This window comes from Calypte anna, chromosome 4A (genome assembly GCF_003957555.1).
Source record: "Calypte anna isolate BGI_N300 chromosome 4A, bCalAnn1_v1.p, whole genome shotgun sequence".
Lineage (NCBI taxonomy): Eukaryota > Metazoa > Chordata > Aves > Apodiformes > Trochilidae > Calypte > Calypte anna.
In genome coordinates, this window is record NC_044248.1 from 14,567,077 (window position 1) to 14,590,366 (window position 23,290).

The following is a 23,290-nucleotide window of genomic DNA, read 5'->3' on the forward strand; positions in this document are numbered from 1 at the left end:
TATATTTAGGTTCTTTCTTACTCCTTGCTTACTTCAGAAGGTAATGTGCAGAATGTCCTGACATCCCTTCTTTCCAGTTTACTGTATTTTGAGTGACAGGGTAGCCAGAATATTCTGTCTTCAGATGCACTAGGATGAGCAAGATGCTGTAGTGAACTCCGTCTGAGCAGGGAGAGGAAGAAAAATTGTTAGAACACGAAGCTGGTCATTGGTATTTCTTTGATTTGAGAAGAGGAAAAAAGCTGATCTCCAGAGAGAGTACTGAGATCTCAAATGGTACATGAAATGTATCTCATTTTGTTGACACACTTTTTGTTTGGTGTGGTTTGTTTTTTTTGGTGTTTTGGTTTTTTTTTTAGCTGCATGACTAGTGGGAACCCTTGAAACTGAGAGTAGCTTGTCTTGAATTGCAGATGGTTTTCTCACTTCAAAATGATCGTTGTATTCTATATAGGGAAAAAAATAGCTCTTTACATGGAGAAAGGTTTCTGTTTTTTCTACAGGTGTAGGGTACTTACAGATTAATACTCAATTTTAAAAAGTTACTTATTTTTAGTGAAGGGCATATTTGAGGAGGTTTAGCTTCTGTTTTTGCAGAACTGTTAGTCCAAGATTCTTGCTTTCCTTTCTCTATTCTACTTAATCTGACAGCTGTGAACAGTTTTATTATTGTAGAGAGTGCCTCCATCTCTAAGTGTTTATACCTACAAATTGGGTGGCCTGACTTGTGCAAAGTATCTGTTAGAGTTATTATTATGTGAGAGACTGGTCCAGAAAAATAATTAGATTTTAAAAGCTGGTGAGGGGTGCGTTGTTTTGTAAAACAATATACTGATTAAATAGCTACCCTCAAAGATAACTTTAAAAAACCATAAAGGTCCTGTGCAATGAGAGATTGAAAACCTGGCCAAGTGGCTGGGTTTGTATAATGCATGGGGTAAGCTGAGATTTTTATCTAAGCCAAGCAGGAAAACTTGTTTTGACAGTAATGTTTGTCCTTCTCCTCCTTCATTGATAATCTCCAGTCAGCCTGGGAGTAGCTGTGATTTTTTTTTCCAGTATCTGGTGGCATTGGTAAGGAAAGCACCAGCTTGATGGTGGGAGGTGGCAAGGCAGGGGCCTGGGAGTGGGCTGGTCCAGTGGTGGCCAAGGAGGCTGCTGGGATGCAGGTGCAGACATCTGGTTTGGGCTTAGAATGTAACAGGGAATTCCCTGTTTCCTGACTTTTGGATCAGATAGATGCTTTTATCTCACTCCTCAGTCATATGAGTAATTAGGTTATGGGAGGGGGGCATAAACCGCTCCAAAGCACACATCTATTTGGTGTGGCTCTGTGTAGTTGAGAAGTTGCACAGCTGGATGCTTCTAAAATTTTAGTTTTAGAAGGAAGTTGATTTTTGCCCTCTATGCCAATAGCAAAAAGGCTGAATTTTGAGCCCAGGGGGAAATGTAGAAACAGGAAGCACAGCATTAATCCGAATTTCATAGATATGTGTTTAACAAGTCTGACCTTTGGCTGGGTTTTATTTCTGGGCTTTTTCCTGATGAACAGTTAGTTGGATATTTAAAATCTATTAGCTCCTTTTCAAAAATAAATTAACCTCTTAAACAGAATTTTGAGATGAAGCTTTGGCATCTGTTCACTGAGTCAAATGAATATTAAAAAAATTCCTAGCTAAACCACAAATAGTTATATGTGAAATACTACAGAGAAAAGCAGCTGACATGTTTCCAAACACATTTTAAAATTGATTTTTTTAATTATTATTATTTATTTTGTGGCTTCCTTCAGAAGTCTTCAGGTTATGCTTAATGTTGAAACCCAGTTACGTTCTTGAGATTCTTTTGTATTTACTACTTGATTTTTGAACAGTTAATGAGTATAAAAATATGATTGAATGTTTGCAATGCTGTTATTTATCCCAGCTTAGATGTGGGAACCGCTGGTACTGATGAGACTGAAGGTTCTGACTGGAGCCAGATGCATGCCGTGGTGCATCAGGACCTGTTTAGTCACACACACATCACAGACAGGGACAGAAGCTGCGGAGAGTTTGTTAGCAGCATAACCTCCTGGTTTCAGTGCTGCGTGTCCATACTTTGCAGACAACATCCTTGGAAGGGACCAGGGAACCCTCGCCCTTTTGCTTTCCGCTTCCTCTCCTCACACCCTCCCTCAGCCTGGATGCTGAGAGTCTCTGCCAAGATTTCTCAGCTCCCTCCTACTCTCTGGGGTTGCAGTCAGCCCTAGAGCTGGCTGATCTGTTGCTGATGTTTCTTTTTTCCAAACTAATTACAAACAGTCTCATTAGTATCCTGTTCTGTGACTATGTCAAATTGTTAGTTTGTATTTGGAAAGGCTCTGTTTCAGAATACTTTTTAAAATGCTGATCTACCAGCCTTTATGGGGACTTTGAGTAGAGATTCAGGTTGGGCTGTATTCCTCAGAATTTGAAAATAGTTCTGACTTTGAAAGCATGGGAAAAAATTATTTTCGTGGTAGTTGTTTAAGCTAATAATGCAGTCAGCACTCACCTTGTTTTGTTTACTAAGTATCTTCTGAGGACTGAAGATTTTGTTTGTTTTGATTGTGAGACTCCTGGGAGGCTGGGAGATTGCTCAGTGAATTTGCAAACCCATAAAACCTGTAAAATGTGTCAGCTGGAGTGATCATCTTGTTAGTTAAATTGTTGGTTGCATTTAGCTGTTGAATAAATGCAAATCAACAATATGAAGATTTCAGAGCCCTTTATACAGAGAGAGATAAAAATGATAGTGTAGATAGATGACAAAATTATTTCTATGCATAAGGCCATCAAGATATTTTGTAAGATCCAGCAATGACTGGGAGAAAAACAGCTGTTTATAATAAAATGGATACAATGAGGAAAACCTTTGTTTGATTTTTCCCATCTGCTCACTCCTGTTACTACAAGGGGAAGGAACAAAGGGATTTGTTTACTTTAGGGCACTTGAAAGAAGCAGCCAATCTCAACCTTCTTGCCCTTCATGGGAGTTACTAGCTGCAGATGGTAGCACCTTCTCTAATGCTTGCACCTTTAATGCTCCTACAGACATGGGATGTAAATAGGTGAACTGGTTAAGACACAGTTAGTTCCCTGTTGAGACCTGAATGGTTTAGCTTTCACTCACTTTAATAGAAGTTGGGGTGGTTGTTATTACCTTGAGATCAAACACCACGTGCCTAACTGAAAATGAATGAGAAGCCAAACTAGAAGCTCAAGGGATATTTAATTAGACTTTAGTATCCACTCCTGAGTGGAAAGGCTTATTTTCTGTTCTTAGCATAGAAAACTGGGTAAACCAGAGGAAATGTGCTACTGTGGATATCACAGCAAGAGTCAGACAGATAGATGCTACACAGCAAACTGGAGGGGTTTGAAAAGGGTCACAGTGATGCCAGTGAAGATAAGGGGATCATCAGCAAGCATTAGGAATAGGTTGAAATAAACTTTGGTGGTTTTGCTTTTAGTTTTATCCCTTCCAGGCAGTATTGTGACAGCTCATCTAATTGTGTCAGATAGGATTTCTGTTGTTTGTATTTGTTGGGTTTTTTCCTCATTATCCCCATGTGGTTTATTTCATAAGAGTAAGTAATAAGAGGCACAGGTGCTGTGTGGTCATGTGTGTCACAAACTTTCCCTGGACAAGTCTTAAAAAAGGCCTTGCCTTTCATCTGAGTAAGCACCCCTGCTCAGCTTGCTCAGCTTTCCAAGGGCTGTCTTGCAAATTGTTATAGAAGAAACAAATGGCAGATTTGGGCATCTAGCTATAGAGGGCTGATTAAGCTTAAAAGATGCAAAAGACATCTTTTGCAACAGACATGGTCTGTTGATGGTGTAGCAGGGGATAGCATATTTGGCATTTAATTTGCCTGTTGGATATCGCTTTTTAATTTTGTTTTAGACAGGGCCATTCCATCTTCCCATGCTATTGGAAGCCAAAAAGAATACCACTAAAATGCAAAAATGTGAGGTCAGTCTGAAGCTTGTCTCTGCAGAATCCTGCTTCTGTTCCTCTAACAAGTGGCTAAAATCAGTCCTATCATGTGGAGTGAAGCTGGAGAGGAGGGGGGAGAAAGTGGCATGACTCAATCTTGGAGAAGATGTGGGTTTGTGGAACATCTCAAGAGGTAGTTCAGACCTAGGTGGAGGGGTGGTATCAAACAGTATTCAAAACCCAGCTTCAGTTGTCTGAACGTTCATTTGCATTTGCTGTCTGGGTTAAATTGTAAACCATGCAATATAAAAAACAAAGTTCTAAAGTGCAGTGTAGTTGGTTTTAACCCAGTACTGAAAACCACAGAGTAACTTAACTTTTATTAGTCTTGGAGCACATTCTGGCTCTTGCTGTCTTGTGGTTTGGATGCAAAACATACAAAAATAGTATTGTTTTTTCTGATACTGAATCTGTTTTTTTCATATTAGTAACATCGAGTTTTGTTCCATTATAGACTCTTCAGAAAAGATTATTCAACAAACAGTTCTTGAGACAGTATCTTTAACTTGATAATTTTGTACTAATGCAAATACCTCTACATTACTTGGTGTCAGTGCATCAAGATAAAAACAAAGTAGATAGAATGAGTGTTGTGAGGTCTTTTGTGTTTCTGGAGTTCAGACGAACCTGCTTGGTTTTCTTACTTTTTTCAGACAGCAGCTGTGGTTTTCTGTAGGAGTTAACCTGCATCAAAAGAACTTTCATGTAGCTCCTAATGGATCAAGTATTTTCTGTCTGCAACTTTATTTCTGTCTACAACTTTATTTTTATCTTCGTGTGTCTTTTCTTATTTTTACCCAAATCAACCTTGGTGAAAGCAGAGAGAATTCATGCACAGGCTTCATCTGAAAATGATATTCAGAAAATTTATGGGATGCAATGCTATGCAATCAAGGTACTTAGCACTGCTTCTTCTTGTCCCTTTGCCTCCACCATGTGTTGAGGCAGAAGGAAGATTAACTTTCTCTTTTAACATCCCTTTATTAAGTTCCTTTGTTTCCACATAAGTATTTGTCCTACTAAAGTTTTGTACCTGCTGGTGTTGTACTATGGAGTAAAAAGATCCCCTTTTATTACTAAGGGCTAAAAATTGCTGTTGTTTTGAAAGATTGAGAATGCTGACTGTAAGCAAATATCTGTTCGAGCTTGTTGGGAGAAAATTTCTAGCAGTTCTTTCAAGTGTGCAGTTGGAGTGCATAGTATGCAAAATGATGAAAAGGTACTGGACTTGAAGTTATTTGGACAACCTTTGCAGTGTATGGTAAAAACAGATGGTTGCAGAGTGTGCTGGCATTCTTGTTCTGGCTGAAAAGAGCCAGCTCATACTCAGATACCTGATGTCTTTCATCATGTACAAAACCAGCAACAGTAGGATTGATACCAAAATAAAAAAAATTAACTTTAAGAAAAATTAATTGGCATAGCTAAATCAGGTGGTGGTTACAAATTTGTCAGCATAACAGTCCTGGCAAAATAACATTGCTTTTCCAGTAGCTTCTCCAACTCAGTGTAAATGTTTTCATATTCTGCTGAGCAGTCTGCCCCTAGTTGTGGAGTGAACAGTTAGGAAAAATATTCAGAAACTGGGTTTACTCTTAAGATTAAACTGTCCAGATTTCAGTGAAATGTCAAGTGATGCTTTTGTAGCAAACAAACTGTTTGCTAAAGTCTGTTGTTTTTTTCTATTTTTCCTCCTTTTTTTTTTTCCTCTCTCATGAGAAAATTTTAAATGCTTGCCCTTAATTCCAAATGACAGGCTGTTATCAGACAGCTGTTGCTGGTAGCTTCCCGTAGGTGACTGCTTCTTCCAGCCTAAGCTGGGCAATATTTAGCACGAGAGGTTTAGAATTTCCACCTGTTAGAGTCAGCTGATTGGAAAAGACAGTTTTAATTTTAGCCAGAGAGAAAGAAGCTTTCAGTTCTTCCTCAGCTTTCACTTTTAAAACATCATAGGGTTTATCATCTTAGATTTTAATACAGCTTTGGTGCACTTACAGACAACCAGGACTGAGAAGCTATATGAACACGTGAATTTAACAGCAAAGCTCCTACTGTCATGCATGTACCTCTTCACTTTGAAAAACAAGGGGGGAGAAATACAGTTTCCTATAAGTGAATGCCTTCTCAAAAGAACACAGTGGCAGTGCTGTCAAAAAAAATGTTGCCTGATACACAGAATATCTGTATTATTTATATATGTTGTAGTAGGTTTTTTGGTGTGAGTGGGCTTGGTGGGGGAAAATTTTTTGTGGTTTTTAAAGTCTTTCTCATTGTTGTCTGTAATTTTGCTTGTAGATTAGGCAGGTATTCCTGTTCTGACAGTTCTGGTTCATTTTCCTATTTGTAAGACAGTAATGCATGGCTGGAAGTACAACATGACTGATGAGTGCCACATAACATTGGCAATACCTGTGTGGTTTTTAATAGTAATGGAGAAAGTTGTTAAATATATTTGCCTTTATTCTATGAATAATATGAATCATATGAATAATATGTGAAATTTGAAAACCATTTAGGAAAGTAACTTAAAGTTTATTTCCCTTTCTATATGGTTGTTATGATTAATTAATGGATAGTGTCAAGATCTCTGGGTTTGGTTTTTTTTATTCAGATTTGGAGAAGATTGCTCAGTATATGAGTATCAAGAGGTACACCGAAAACATGCTTCAATCAGTCATAATTTCTCTCTCATTTTGACAGCTGCAAGTTGTGAATTAAGCAACTAATTCTGAAAATTGTTTTGCAGTCCAATGCTGGTAATATATTTAGGTATACTTTTCAGTGTTGAGTCCTGCCAATGCTTCATGTTTAAAGAAACATTTGAGTTGCCCTGTTGGCATGAGTGAAGTAGTGTGGTAGTGTGAAGGAAGCATGGAAATCTTCATGGGACAGGTCTGATTTCTGCTGAGAAAGTGGTCAACTCAAAAGATTTCTTGGAATTTTAGAAATGTAGCAAATGTTTTGAAACTTGCAGCTCTTATTGTTTAGATTGGAAATGTTAAGTGTGTTTTAATAGGCTCCTTTTCCACTATTAAAGCATTACGGGGTAATAATTACATTCCTTTCAATCCATTTTAGACCTTACATGGTTTCCACTAACAGTAAAAATAAAAGTAACAACAATTAAAATAGTTGTTGGGTTTGCTTGTCTCTTCAGGATTTTATTTACTACAAAGCTTGATTGACAAATTTTATTGAGGACAAATTTCTTTTATTTCTCTGTCTATATTTGAACCAGATGCTTAATCTAATTGTTCCTAGTGTTTGTTTCACCCAGTAATAAACAGGGAAGAGAATGAGTCCTGGTGCAGCTCGTTGATTGGATAATTAGAGGTTGCTGCTGGTTCTGTGCCTTGTTCCTTGCTCAGGTCTGTCCTGGCTTCAGAGCTGGTGGTGCTTCTGGAGCCATCGCTGCTGCATAATGGATGAGCCTGAACTTATGGAGGCAGCAGGTGCTCCAGCAGTAGAAAAGAGCAGTGTTTGTTATTGTTGTAAGCATCATCCATCCTCCTCCCTTTCTCCCTCTGTTCTCAATGTCCTCCAAACAAAGACTCCCTATGTCTGCAGCAGCAGGGGAGAAAATAGCAGCAACCCACCCTGTGTAACATTGCCACTTTCTGTCTCAGGGGCAACCGTGTAAATAGGTCTTGATTTGATGCTCTGGATCTGTAAGTGAAGTGTTTATCATTTCAGGAGACAACAATACTGATTTATGAATTTCCAGCAGAAAAGTCTATCAGTACTTACATGTAATGGCCCTGTGCCAGCTAAATAGGATGAATGGAAAATGGTTTTCGGTTCTCATACTCATTATGCACTGCGAGATCGTTAGCTCCTGTGGGAGCAATCTGCTGAAAGATAAGTCTGAACATTCTCTAGTTGGAAAAATGTAATTTTGGGAGGTGGAGGGGAGAGAAGTAAATAGTGCAAAAGAGTGAAAAGCAAGAGTAAGACATTCTTTTCCTTAGTTTTGTTTAAGATGATTACTAGTTTTGGAGGTGCCTTTTCAAAAGTAAGCTGTGATTTGAAAACTTAAAGAACTACTTTCTTCTCTATTTAAATGCAGTAAAATCTACCAACAAATCATGTCCACTTGCTCCAGAAGATCAGTCAATTCTAGCTATTCTTAAGCATTCCCATTAATATGGAACATCAATGGCAGCCACTACTTCCTTTTTCAGGCTATTGGCTCTCTTTTTAGGGTTTGGGACATGGGAGACATGGAGCAGAGTTGGGGAGAACAGAAAACCAGTGTACTCCAGTAGAGGCTGCAGTAGGCTTTCTATTCTATTTGTAACGTCATCATAATTTGGAGATAAATAGTCGTTATTTTTCAGCATACTTTCCTATTTCTTTTCTGGTTTTGTTTCTTCCCTTATGGCAGCATTCTCTTTGTGGTTGTGTTATCCTCTCCAGCTCTCATGCTAGATGTGAGGGAAGAAGAAAGCAATTTTTCCATTTTCATAAGATAGGTAAAGTGAATCAGAGTTGTTTAGAGCCAGTAACTCTCATGGATTGCAGGAGTATTACCACTTCTGGTAGTGCCTGCAGTGTCTGGCAGCAGAGATGACAGTTGCAGAGGGAAGCTTCTCATTGCTTCTCTGTTTCTTGCTCCTTGTTCAGGTTTGTCATGGCCTCAAACCTGGTGCTTCTGGAGTTGTTGCTGTTGGTGTGAAGTATACTGCTGCAGGTACCTTGTCTCCTGGATGGACCCCTTGTACATAGATTGAAGGTTGTGTCCATGCTTTGTCTTTGGTCCTGGCTCCTGGGTGAACTTTGGACCTGTGTTGTATCTTTGTTTCCAGTCCTTCTCTGTGGCCCTATCTCCTTTTGCTCCTGGTTGGATTCCCTGGGCAGACCCTGGAACCAGTTCATCACTTTGCCACATCTGAGACTGTGGATGGACCTTGGCTCTAATGCCTTTCATGCCTTTGTGACTGGGTCCCATTGGTGAGGACACAGCCTGTGCTGGGGCCACCCTTACCTCCTGACTTGCCTGACCTTAGGGAGCAGATGGCCATCCTGCTCCTTGGCAGCAGCAGTAGCTCCACCCCTGCTTGGTGGCCAAATGGTGTTGAAAAACTGGCTTAGCTGGAAAGGCATTCAGACCATAAATGTTTTTCCTTACCTCTGTCTCTCTAGAGACCATGAGTATAGTAGATCTACTTCCACAGAGTTACTAATGAAGGCCTCTAAAGTGTGTGACTGAATTAAGGTTAGCCTGCTTTCTGCAGGAAAGTGGATAATTTTTCATCTGTCTGTAATTTTTGAAATGCATATTTTTTCCTGTTTAGAAGATGCCAGTTCTGCAGTTTGCAAATGACTGCAAGGCTGTGGCACACAGCTCTGTTCCTGCTGGAGAACGTGCCAACTGATAATACAGAGTTCAGAGGGAACATCCAAGGAGCTTAGATATTGCTTTCCAGAAGTGTTGTGTGTTTTGTTTGTTTGTTTGTTTGTTTTTTCTCTTTTATTTGAAAGGACCAAAGTTTTGCAGAATTATGTTGTCAGTAGACAAAATTATGTCTTTCAGTGGTGTCTGTATGAAATGAGTTATTCCTCATAGACAGTTTCCTGCTTTACTTGCTCTGGGCTTCCAGGCTTCTTGTCTGGAGAACCAGTCTTAAAATGGCTTGCTGAGCTATACTTATATATATATATATTTAAATTGTACAGTCTGTAACTGGGGCACTTTACATATGGACTTGTCTTGATATGACTTGATATTAAATTTAAAAGCTTCAAGGTTGACTGGTGCTCAGTGATGCTTATCGTAGCATTTCAGAGGCTCCACTGAGACCTTGAGACATTAAGTGTCATCTTTAAATGGCTGGCTAAATTCAGTAATGGTTTGCTCAAGTGAACACCTAATTTCTTCAGAAAGGGAAACTGGTGTCTCCTAGCAGACACTTTTCATGGCAAAAGCTGAGTAATTACTGAACTTTGGTAGTACCTCTGTAGACAGTGGTTAATGACAAGCTAAAATGCTTCTAGTGTTGGACCTCTCTAACTTGCAGCTTCTTGTATGCTTGTATTCGTCCCTGTCCAGCTTTATATGTGTGGAGTTTTAAAGCTGTTTGCCAAGATGCACATTCCTGGCAGAAAGCAACTCACTGGTGTCAAAACTTTGCTTGTCCAAGAAGTAGCACAGTCATCTTGTAAAACCCAAATGCAGCAATAATGTAAGATAGGTTAGAGTACTGTGAAGTGGGGATTAAAAAAATCTAGATACTGCAGTGATCCCATCATCTCCTGCAGAGCTGCTGATCTCTTCATTGCTGTGAGAATGGGACAAGATGCTGGGCTCAATGAGGAGGCTGCTGCCTGTGCTTTGCTTTGCCTCTGCAGCTGTAATTACTTGACAGAGCTTTATAAACACTTCTGTTTCAGGACTGTCTTAATTTCAACACATAGATGGTGCAACATAGCATGTATTTTGGAGGAGCAATTTTTTCATGACTGCAGGAGAGTGCAACTAGAAAAAGGAGGTAGAGAATAAAACAATGTCTATTCTGATTCTTTGCTCTTTTAGAGATAGCCAGAAAGCCAATTTCCTGTTTTGTTGGATAGCTGCTAGTGTAATCAACCTGAGGCAAAGGAAAAAATTTCTCCTGGCCTTTGCTTAAAAAAACTTTGGCTTGGTGATAAAATGTGAAGCTGACATTTATTGGTCTGACAGATACTCAGAGCTCAGTAGCCAGAGCTTGAGTTACCGATCTCCTTCAGCACTGATTCCAGCTTCAAGATGTATCACTTTAGGGAAATAATAAGGGCTAAATCAACAGTTGCTGCTTTGGAGAGTATAAACCCTGTATAAACCTTTTTTCTGCATGCAACTAAAGAGGGACAATAGAAGGCAATGCCTCCTGGCAAACTCTAGGGGATTGCATTTAAGAGGGTGGAATTTTTCAATGAGCAGACTGCTTGTTTAGCCTGGTTGGGTAAGAAAGTAAGACCTTGGGAAAAGGTGTTCATGATAGCTATTAATTGTTAGTCATCTGCTCCTGTTCCCTTCGAAGGTGCAGGAACTACCATTAAGTACTGGTTCTCCCTGAACTGGGGTAAGTTGTGAAGTAGTGAAAGGAGTAGCTGAACAGGGATCCTTCTCCAGATGGTATAGAGGAACAAGGCCAGGCTCTCCAGACAGCCAGGATTAGATTAAAAGAGGGCCTTGGACTGAGGAGGCAGCTACTTTGCTCTCGCCTTCTGGTTTGTTGTACTTGTTGGCTCCACATCGTACACTCTGATCCTGATCTCTGCTTCTCTGCCTGCCTACATGGGATCTTGTTTTTGCAGAAAAAAATACACAGCTAAAGAACATATTATTCATTCTGGTAAGATGTAGTTTCCATCAAATACAACTTATTTTCTTGAAATAATGCTTCATTCCTCTTTGTTACCAGTCAAGAAGGCTGAAAGCTTGACTGATAAATCTGCGGCAGAAGCATAGGGGCTATACCATGACAAAGCCCCCTTCTTTAATTCACATTAAAACTAATAAAAAGACAATGGCTCGCACAGTGCAAGAAAAAAGCTTTTCTCATTGAGACCTTATTTTTTCTTATTTGTTTTGTTCTAAGTAGTAAAAAGAACCCTAAATTGGACCACGGATTAAAAACAGGTATCCTAGGGTGTTCTGTCATATCTATCATCTGGTATCTAATTTTGATAATAGTGCTTGAAGTACAGATGAGAGTTCCCCATAAAACAACGATGCAATACCAGTTTTCTGTCTATCAAATACAAATTTGATGTAACAAGTGGCCTGCTGCTAAGTGAAGCTTTCAGGGCTTCCACTTCAGCCAGGAGAAGTATGACAGAAATCTCTTAAATTCTCTCCTGCTTTGCTCTTGTTCTCCACAAAACATTCAACCTTGAATTACGTCCTTTCTGTCCCACCTCAAAGGGAAGGCTGCAAAGTTTGGCAATGCGCCTAGGGATGTATACAAACAGCATTTGGGAACAGAGATGAAAAAGGAGGCTGATTTTACTCTCTCATGAAATTTTAACACTCCTTAGCAGCTTGCCAGCCAAACGAGACTATACTACCAGATGTCCTGGCAGAGATGTGCACTGCTCTGTGAGATCGTAAATCCAAACAACGTATGGCAACTGTACATGGGAAATAATACTGTTAGCAATGCAGAATTTCAGTGTGGAAAGCTCTGGTGACGGCCAGGATTAGTAAGGACAAAACCTTCACAGACTTAGCTTTAAAGCCTTGGATGGGTAATAGCTGCTGATGGCAGTGGTGTGTTACTGGGAAAAGGAAGAATATAGTGTTGATACCTGTGCTTTATTAGCAGCAATAAGCCTCATTTGCTTGAAGTTGTCTTCTCCCATCATGTCTTGGCCTTTCAGCTGGCAGAACTGTAGTGCAGATGCTGAACTCTTCTCTCTGGCATACATGAAAGTGCTGAGGGGGTGTTGTCAAAGACCTGCTAAACTCAATGCCTGAGTTTACAGAGCAGTCCTGCTCTGTAGCAGCTCAGAGTTGGTTTGTGGTTTGTCTCAAGTGTCAGTGGAGCACTCTTGTCTTCATCTTGGTAAATTCTTGTTTGATAGGAAGAATAGGTATGGTGGAGGCCTGGCATGGAAATTTGTGTCTGGCACATTTGTTTTACCCTTCTTTCTTTTTTTTTTTTTTTTTTTTTTTTTTTGTCATTTTTCCTAAATGGAATACTGAATGGACCTGATTTTAGTTTACGCATTAAATATAAATGTCTGATATAAATGTCTGTCTATTTATAGAATCACTTCCTCACTAAACTATGTAAAGAACTGGAAAAAATTTGCTGTTGTGGGTCTTTCAGTTGTCTCTCCCTTCATGGAATAAAAAAGGCACTAGCTGGCATCCTGTAGCAAAGAAATCATTTATTTGCTAAGGACCTAAAATTGGGTCCACAAAAGGCATTAGGTGTATGTTTGTATCAGCGGGTATGGTTCTCCCATGCTATGTGTTGACACCAAACTGTCAGCTAACCCAAGTGACACTGTGGCAGATGGAAACAAATGGAGGAGAATACCTTGTCTCCGATTTTATTCTGTTGTTGCTAGAAAAAAAAATGAGCTCCTGTGATGTGTGGAAAAGAGCAAGTAAACATCCTGGCTTTTTAAAGATTAGTATGAGGATGAACAGCCAGAGGAAATCAACATAGGGGACTTCAGCATAGCTAGTTAACTTTGCAAACTGCAGTTAAACTTAAGTGACCAGAAAGTGGAAGATCTAACAAAAAAATAATATTAAGTGTTTTCTTTGCATATTGATATCGTTACCCAAGTATGAAATCTCCCTGCTTCTTTCCATACATTCTTTAAATTTTCAAGTTCTATACCACAGAATTTTGGGTGGTTCATTGCTGGATACATCAGTCATTCTGACCTTACGCAGGTTTTGTCTTTGAGAGTAGAAATACACAATAAAGATGTTTGGGTTATTCATCCTTTTATTGATTTTAGTAGTGAATTACTTCAAGACCGTAATGCCTTGGAAAGCTTTGTGCGGTGCCTTCTCATCAGTCAGCTTTCTGGGAAGACAAGGTACATTTAGAGCAGTGTTTGTTGCTCTGGGGAAGCTCCATTCATGCAGTCTTCAAGTCTGGCTATGCTAAATCAGCTAGCTTCCTAGTATTTGTAATAAAACTGCTTAGGACTAGCTTATATTCCTGTGATTTCATCAATTTAAAGCCCTCTGCTCTGGAGTAAGAGAGATGCATAGCTCTTACATAGCTCGTGCATAGGTGATGGGTTCCGTCCGCTTTTGCAGGCAGAGCAGTGCACGGCATGAGCAGAGCTGGGCAGAAGCAGGAGCTGGTGAAGGGTCCCACCGAGACACCAGAGCAGTGTGGTGTTCAGTTTTTGTCTGCAAATGTAAAGATGGCTTTTAAGTTTGCAGTGTTGTTTTGTTCCGAAATCTATTGTCTACGCTAGGTGAAGAAAAGACCTTACCTTGCGTATTCGTGTTATTAGCTCAGATGACATGTCAGAAATAGGGAAGTAAGAATTTATTACTCTAGAGATGTGAAATTTGTATGTCCTAAGAGCTGTCATGCTCTTGGTAGTTTGTGTTCCCCACTGCTTGAATGTTCCAATGCTTTCTATTTAAGTAAATGTGATTGTGACAGTTTAGACTTTGCTTTCACATCTCCCTAAAGTAAAAGCAATGTCTTCTACTTAAGTACCACAGTGGGCTTTTTAAGTAAATCATTATATAGACAAAACTAGTGGTTGTACAAAATTGAAATGCAATGTACCCGTATACAAAGAAATGAACAGTCTACCAAACTTTCTTTCTTTGCTGTTGTGTTTCATAAGATGTTAAAAATGTGTAATGAGTAACAAAGACGTCTCCCTGCTGTGTCTGTATTTTTGTTCACTGCTTTACATGGTATTTTCAGATGTGCACATAGAAAATGAAGCTATTTTCAAATTCCTGTCCCTGATGATGTTTTTATTCAACTACTTGCATCTTGTTGGCCAAGATAAATTTCACCTGAGGCCAACATCTACTCTTATTTGTCACCTTTTTCATGCCCTTAGGCTTCTTTGATATCAAAGGCTTTGTGAACTCCATCTCAGTAAGCAGCAATACAAAACACAGGGAAAACAATGTGAACTGAAGCTCAGTGAAAATGGAGTTGTGTAATATGGCACTGGTTAGTGGCTGGATGACAGCCATCCTTGATGACATAAATTTAGTGGCACGTGTAAACTGCAAAGAACAAAGAGTCAATTGGTAACATTAGCGTATATAGGAAGTGTTACTGTGTGTAAAGACGTTTTAAAGTTGTTACCATAAGCTTATGATAGTGAGTCAGTGTGTTGTGGTTTAGTCTCCTAATTTTATTCCTTTTTTAATTACTTTTATTACTCAGGTTTATTTTCTAGGTTGTTAAGCGTCAGTGAAAGTGAGAAACGTGTCCGGCAGTCAAAAAATTGCTGTGGTTCAAGGCCCTTGTAGCTCTATACAGAGAAGAAAATATTGCCCAGATGATGAATAAAAACAACTCCTCCTCATGTAAATGAAGCACAACAAGAAGCTATATTGTGTTTTGCTTCTGTTGTCTATTTTCTAAGTTACAGTATGATACGGAAAGGCAGCTCTTTTCCTTTCGGCTTTATAGAACTTTTTAAAAAAGTAGCAGGATTTTTTTCAGTAATCATGATCAGGATAACAGCTTGTGTTTTGCCTTTAAGGTGATCCATTCTCTGTTCTGTACCCTTGCACTGCAGTGAGTTACAGTGTACAGGCATTGCAGAAGAGAAGAGGGAACTTTTCCCTGTATTCTGCTCCCTTCTGTATTGCCCAAGTACAGTGCTGGTCTGTATCTTCAGCATGGGGTTTTCATCCAGCAGCCAAACTGAAGACTGGGCATGGAAGAACATAAGCCAGTAGGAACAGACCAGAGCTTAGGTTAACACCATGAACACAGTTCTGGGACATGTGCAGCAGTTTTGTGATACCATGGCTACTGCCCATGCTTTCTTTTTAAAGGCATTTGGGCAAACTTCAGTGTGCGTGTAGCTATGCAGGACTCTGCCAGTATGAGAGTGTCAACCCTTTTGCTTGAAGTCACTTTAGGTCCTCTCTCCTCCCCCTGTCAATGTGCTGAGCAGAGGTTATCTCAGAGCTATGCCAGGAGCCGGCCTGTGGTCCTGCTGCAGCTCTTCCTGAGGGTATGGCCCTGAGTGGCCTCCTGCAGGCAGCAGGGTGTGTGTGTGTGCAGATGCCAAGAAACTGAGCTGTGATTTCCTCTGGAAAAGGTGGACCCAGCTTTTTGATCCTCTCAGTCCCCTTTTGGGTTATCTTTGTCATTTATAATGTCATTTTCATGCTTATTTTTAGTTAGCCTTTCCCTGTTGAACCTTTCTTACATTTTAATTGGCTAACTCAGGAGACTTGTAGCTGATTAATGTTTCCCCTCTGCAACTGAATCATTCAGAACAGGCGTAAACCTTTCCGTGCCTCATTTACTTCCAGTTCCTTTTCAAACAGACATGCACTGTTCCTGGACATTCTTGTCTTTCCTCACCTGCTGTCAGTTTTTGTTTTACCTCTCACTGGATGAATTGTTGTTCCAGCTGTGCATTTGCATTTCGTGATTTTTATTTGTGCAGCCAGAAATTACGTATGAAACCTTTCTACATCAGCACTAGTGACAGCAATCCTCAGCTGACAGCTTTTGGCAGCTAGATTCTTACCTGAATTGTGTTAAAAGTTTCAGTACTGCTCCCTGCTGAATAAGGGTGTTCAACAAACATGTAAAAAGATTAATTTCCATAGCTGGAATGCCTGATGCTAAGGAATGAAATAAGATAGCTATAATTTTCATATTTTTTTTCCTGCATAGATGAAAAAACCACTATGAGTCAGGCTGTTATAAAATAGCTCTTCCTAATCCTTTCTGTACTGTATTTTATTCTGTGGATGAAATGCAATTCCATTTTGATATGCTCCATTTATCATTCTTCCCAAATGCTAATGTTTTTCTTGTTATAATTTCCCTCTGTCCCAGCAGATCAAGATTAGAGATGATGTACTATGATTAGAGAGAGTTTAAATGGTTAGAGGTCATTTACTACTGGGAAATTGCATTGGGCTTCTTCTGAGGTATGATTGCAACTCAGGGTCTTGATCTGTATATTTGCATAAAATATGATTGTCAGCTGTTGTCTTTATGATTCACTTTTGAGAATACAGGAGGCTTAAGTCTACACCCTGTCATGCCAGTATGCTGGAAGAAATTCCTTTACATTGAAAAAGAACAGTTTAGTTATAATTAAGTAGGGGATTAGGTTTTAGATTTTGCTTCTACACTTCAAATAAAAAAAAATTGTTGTTCTCTGTCTGACTGTGTGCAGCTATAACCAGTATTTGTGAAGCTGGTGCATTCACTAATCCCATGGGAAAGTGCCAAACTCGTCAGTTTTTATAAATTGCTGTCTTTATGACAGGAAACTGGGAGGGGAAGGGTCTTGTATCTGAATGGAACAGCAAGGAGAAAATGGAGTCGCAGGGACAGATGTGTCCTCAAGTCACTGTTCCCTATGGTGGAAGCAACACCCAGAGCAAGGGTCTTGCTGAAAGATTGGATGTGAGCCATGAGAACTCTATAAGCATCCGGTAAATGTTTTGGCTGGGTGCAGAGAAGACCTCCTGGAGGACAATTAAAAACTTAGGCAGGCTTTTTTTCCTTTGTTTTGTTTCTGTTCAGAACTCCCTAAACACAATTGCTATTTTTATGTATTTGTTGATGGTAGTAAGAAGTACTCTTTATTCTTTTAAATGACCACATCATCTTTTGCAAATAATTTGAGGATAAATGGCAAGCCTTGTTAACACTGTCAACATGGTAGTCAGTCATAAGTGGGGGTTCAGACATGCTTGTAGCACCCAGCATACCCAGGCAAAATTGGGATAGCTAGACAGCTCTAGATGGTCCATTCCTAAGCAGCACAGACTGGCTTAAGAGCTCATATTACAAAAGATACCTCCTGGTCCAATCATCCATTACAGGCTGCATGAGTAGGTACCTAAACCTTATATTTCAGTTAGTTTGTTTTCACACTCACAGTTGACTTAATGATGTGAAATGCCATTTAATGTGACCAGGAATATTGTAGCATGCATCTGAAGGTCTGTCAACTCATGCAAACACTTCCTTTGCTTATTGTATAAAGGTGATAGTTTAAAGAACAAAAATTCAAGACCAGATTCTTAATGTGGTGCAAAAAAGCAAGAAAAAAATATGGTTTGTCTCAATATACTAGTCTTAAAATTCCAAACAACATAGAATAATATTTTTAAAATATTTTGAAGATTACATTGTTAGTTCTGATTTGTAAGGTCTTTTACTTTTGTAATTATACTGGCCAAAGCAAATGCTTTGTTCCATGTGTTACGTAGCTCAATGAAATGGGAAGGAGGAAGCTGGTTGATGGAGAAGACTTAGTCCTTCAGCAAGACCTGTAAAGCTTAGATGTTTCCTGTGCAGCCAATGCTTTTACTGATGTTGTGAATAGCTCCTGTAAAGTGCACCTTCTAATAGATGTCTCTCTTCTGTTTCCCTCTGCTCTTTTGCAGCAAGTGACAGGCAGAAGTTTTGGTGAGAAGGATTTTCGTTCTGGATTAGAAAACGGCATTCTTCTGTGTGAGTAAGTAACACTTAAAGTTTCAAGCCCTGGATATGTTCTTGACTAAAGCTGAAATAAACTTTAGCTAGTATGTCCAATTGTTGGTTTGCTTTTGGGAGTTCTGACATTGTGTGTGCTGATATTTCACTGCAGCGTCATTTTGGTGCCAAGGCTATTGTTATGGTGAGGATTGAAATGTGGCTTAAAGAAAACAGGCTTTGCAAAGTGCTTCCCTCACTCCACCCCAGCTCCTTAGTTAAGTTATGTGAAGCAAAAATTGTTTGCTTTTTGGTTTCCTTTTATTTAAAGATGTTAACCACAGGTTGGCAAATGGTGCTCCACACCTGCCTGCAGATGTCTCTGCTACAGTGAGGTGTTTTGAACCAACTCCAGGGCCAAGCACTCTCAAGAGTTAGCCATCTGAATGCCATCAATACTCAGCTGCTTTAATAGTTTCTGGAAAGGTTAGGCATCCTCTAAATTTTACCTAATGGTGCATTTAAACGATGTGTTTTGTAATTTTTGGACAAGAGATGCAAGTTCACTTTTGCACGTTTTTCTCTGTGGTTTTAATGGCTTGTTTTAAGGCAGAGTCTTCCAAAAACATGTTGTGGGCTTAGATGCAAGCTGGTGACTTTTGAGAGGTATTTGGAATTGTGACCTAAGGCCCATAGTACTTTAAAAATCCCATGCAGGTTGTCAGGAGTTTGGCAAAATCTACTGATCTGAATTACCTGTATGGACCAGATTCTTGCCCTGAGCATGCAGGGTTGTCACTGAAGTTGGTAAAAGCTGAGTGCCAGAGGGATGAAGCTTGTGCAGAACTAAACGCATAATTTATAAATGATATCTCCTTACATGTTTAGCTGTACCATTGCAGCTACTGGTCGTTTTATTCTGTGAAAGGTATTGGAACTTGAAAACTGTTCTCAGCCAATAGAGTTGAGATGAGATGTGTCTTTTAACTCAAGTCTAGGCAGTTTATGACAGCATTGAAACCTACTTGTAAATGCTGTTGTTTATATCAGTGGTGTCATTAATCAAGCAGCTTGAACTTCAGCTGTTAGAGGGGAAAAAAAACCTAAAGGAAATGATATGATTTGGTTCCATCATAGTTGCATGTCTTTACTGGGGAGTGGCTTTAGGAAGAGGGAAGTAGTTGCTGCTGTTGATCAAAAGTTGTATAACTCAGAAGGAGCATGCAGTTTACATCTTTGTATTTAAGGGCTGCCTCTTGCACAAGATCTCCGTCCTCTGTGTGTTCAAGGGAAGTGCTGTGTGCTGAATCACTTGACAGCATTCTTAAATGCTACAGTTGCATTGTGTTGCATGAAAAGTAAGGGATGTGCATATTGAGATTAGATGGTAATCTTATCTGTAAGTTAGCAGAGGTAGTCTGATTTAAGTGCTGTGAATCTTTAAGATGGAAAGCTTAACTAATGTTTTGCTATTTAAACTCATAATGTTTTTCTTAAGATGCTGTGAGCTCCAGTAATCAACAAGTCAAGGTACAACACTTGATTATACCAAGTTGTTCTGTGGTATTTGGCAAATAGTTTGTCCTTGTTCTCTGCCTGTGGATCAGCACAAACCACTCTGAAGGGTTCTGTCTCCTCAACTTCAAATCTGAGATGCTGTGATGTTCATATTGCATCCTGTTCTGTGGTTAGGGGATAAAACTCCGGAGCTAACACAGAGTTAATCAAAAAGTGTTAATCAACACCAATCTGCCCTTCAAGTTTGACTTCCTGATGTTGGACAAACAACAAAAGATTACTTGTCACTGATTCTGAGTCCACTGCAAAATAAAGAACTCAACAGAAATTTGGGGGCAAGACTGAGAGCTCTTAATCTGTCTTCAGAAAGTACAGGCTTTGGCAAGTGAAGTACTGATAGTTAAATTTCTAGTGATAGTAAAGCTGCCACAGGGGTTATTTTCTTTGTAGACAGAAGTTTTCTGGTTTATCAGAGACCTGCTTGGATATGGCACGAACAAAAACTAGTGGCATTAAAGCATGTTCTCAGCCTTTTTTCTATCTGTTGTACTTTCATTACAGCTGACCTCAGTAAGTAGAGGACAGCTTGATCTCTGATAAGCTACTGCAGGCAAAAAAGATGTTCTAGCGGTACTAGGTTTCTGAAGATGGAAAAATTCATTGCCTGTGGTCTGGCTTACCTGAATTGTTTGAATTTTAGGGAGAAACTAAACTTAATCTCAGTTTATCTCCACAGGACAGTGCTAGTGTCATTAACTGGCAACTTGTAGCCAGTCACTTGTGTGGGTGATGTCCACGTAAGCGTGGAGTGGATCTTACTTTTCCATGGCTGTCTCAGTGGTTCCTTTGCCTGTTGTATTTTGCGATAAGGACTGAAAGTGAACTTGGGTCCTGAGAGATCCCACCAGCTGGAAGACTGGAAACTGAATGTCAGGAATGGGGACACAGGCAGTATGCTGTGAGTGTCCCAAACATTTCTCAGGCCACCCTCTGACTTCGCAGGCCTTTTTAAGAAAGGAGGGAATGGGGCTAGCTACCATACCAGAGTCCATTCAGCAAACAGGCACACAAGGACACAAGGCAAATCTCTGTCTACATCTAGAGTAGGATCACTGGAGCTTTAAGCACAGTTGTGTCAGGCCTTCCCCCAGCAGGCCCCATCCTGCAAACTCAGGTAGGCATTTGCAACACCATTTATAAATTATTCATTCACATCTGGCAACTATCTACGTATTTTAATAAATTAAAACTAATTCAGCTGTGTCATGTCCATCTTGGACTCTTGGGCTGTGTTAGGGACCACTAGCTTGACTAGGGGAGCAGCCCTGCACTAGTGTGCTAGCCACAGGCACCCTCAAGCCTCGTGCCTTTCTCTCTGGTGGTGTTTATGTTGTGGCTGGCATCTGATCTGGCCTCATTACAACACACTTAGAGCTTCAACATTCAGCTCGGGAGCTGAGGAGCATATTTAAACAATGCAGGATGCCATAAAATGGCAAGCTGACAGATGAGAGTAACACAAGCCTATCCTTTCTGGATATTTGAAAGCCTATTTGTGCACTGTCCCTGAGTGCTGGCTTTAATTCTTCACCCAGCTGTGCTGAGAAGTCAGTGAATATGACTTCTGTTTGTCTGAAATGAGTTCATGGCTTTTTAGCATAGCTATCTGACATCAGTGCAGATGGTGATTTCAGCAAGGGACATCACTTCTAGGCGGAGGCAATTCTTGCTCTGTTGTTATTTTGTGTATTAAATTATCATATGCAAAGACTGAAGTTTCCTGGCTACACTTCTGTGTGGGTGGGCAAGTGTGTCCACCTGGGAGGATGGTGGAAAGCTATATGAGGCAGGAATATAACACCAGTAGCAGGAAGTACCACTAGGAATCCTCAACTACCACTCCACCACATGTTTGCGGGTTTGATTTTTTTTCCCCCTTTCTTTTTCGTTACATAGCTCTAACATGTAGGTTTGACCCAGATATCATAAGAAGCTAAGGGATTAATCAGGAATAAACTAGATCTGGTTGCTGCAATGCTTAGGTGTTCCTATTCAATGGGTTTCAGCATGTGAGTGAAGGTTGATTGCAAATGAAAAAGTACATGCTTCCTCCATCTGCCTGACCACTGATTTGAGTAGTTCTGTTGCTTTTCTGAAACAGCAGATAAGGAAGCTGAAGTTGGTTTTATTTTTAACAATTGCTATTAAAAAGTTTAAAAATTACTACCTGAAGACAAATGTGTACATCTACCTTCAACCTTCCCAGTTGTCACTGTTCTAGTATCTCAGCAAGGCTGTTTTTAAGGTGAGCAATTCCTTTCAATTTTCTTTGCTGTCCTCCTCCTCTTTCCCATCTCTGCTGCTGCAGGATTCCTTCTTTCACATTGCACATTCAGTAGTTAGAGATGTCTCTGGCAGTGTGAGACTTGGAAAATCCAAGTTATTTACTTGCTTTCATATTACTACCAGTGTATCTCTCAGCATTTCAGACATGCAATTGATATGGTATTGTCTGTCAGTCTTTCTCTGGAATCAAGCAATACCAGGAGTCCAGCCACCATGAAAATTTGTGGTAATGGGATTTTAATGTCAGAAATAGACCAAACTATAGTGAAGAATAACAGCAACTGAAACATGGGTCCTGGGCAAAGGAGCTTAAGCAATGAGCTCAAACTGAATCCAGATTTAGGTACCAGTAGAAGTTATTTGGTTTTTCAATGGAGTCCAACAGCATCATGCTTGTGTGTAATGGCTTGGGTTCTGTATGTAGAACAATCTAGCTACAAGTCTGCTTTTTGTGTGTATATGTAAATCAATTTATAGAAGTCAATGCAGGTAAAATAAATCTGTGATTTTTCTCCAGTGTGAAAAGTTCTAACATATTTATCTGCATACTTTGAGAAGTCATGACATAAACATACACAAGTAAGAAGAGTAACTGTAAAAGCTGGATGTCACTTGCATGTACAGTTCTGAATGCTATGTTAAAAGAATTTTCCCAAAATTTTCTTTGTTTCTTAGAGATGCTTATTTTGTGTATTAGCACATGATATTTTATATAGCTTAATAAAGATGTACAGAAACTATGCTTACTGTTTGAAACCAGGATTCCTTGATCCTAACTTTTAAATTATCTTTTGGAAGATGAGATGTGAAGGTATTTTATTGCATTTAAGTCATCTTGGTAAAATTTGGTATGTACAGTGAATTAGAGAAAAAGTTTTATGTGTAGGACAAGATTTAGGAAAGGCAGTTCCCTTCAGCTGTATGTGTCCTATGCTTTTAAAAAATACAAGAAAGTTTTTAGGTGTTACTTTAAATAAAAAAAAAAAAAGAGTTGGTCATGCACATAGATAAAGTGAAGTATGGCTATAAATCTGAGTGAACTTGATGTAACTGTGATCAAAAATTACTTAATGGAAATTATCATTTACTCTGTTGTGAGAGTAATTTCCATCTGTAAATAAGAAATCTCCTTAGCTTGTGTTCTTCATGTCACTGGTGATGAATAAGCTGCTTTTTCTCGGAGGGCAGAGTTTCTTTGGGCTTACATCATGGTTATAGTGCATCTGACGAAGCTTTGGGCTGACATGAATGCTGTTTTCAGCAAGGGCTGGGTATGTGCCAGATCAGTGCAAGTG

At 39.6% G+C, this 23,290-nt stretch overlaps 1 protein-coding gene across 4 annotated transcripts in view; it reads left to right on the forward strand.

The window, feature by feature from the left end:
* The window catches only part of LIMCH1 (LIM and calponin homology domains 1), a 175,447-nt gene that overhangs the window by 45,754 nt on the left and 106,403 nt on the right, over window positions 1-23,290 (forward strand). For 3 of the 4 annotated variants that reach the window (XM_030449481.1, XM_030449482.1, XM_030449486.1), the window contains exon 2: window positions 18,104-18,174. In XM_030449481.1, coding sequence (XP_030305341.1) covers window positions 18,104-18,174 — 71 coding nt within the window. Of the gene's footprint in view, window positions 1-18,103; window positions 18,175-23,290 lie in introns of those variants that run through there. The other variant, XM_030449484.1, reaches the window with a different exon arrangement.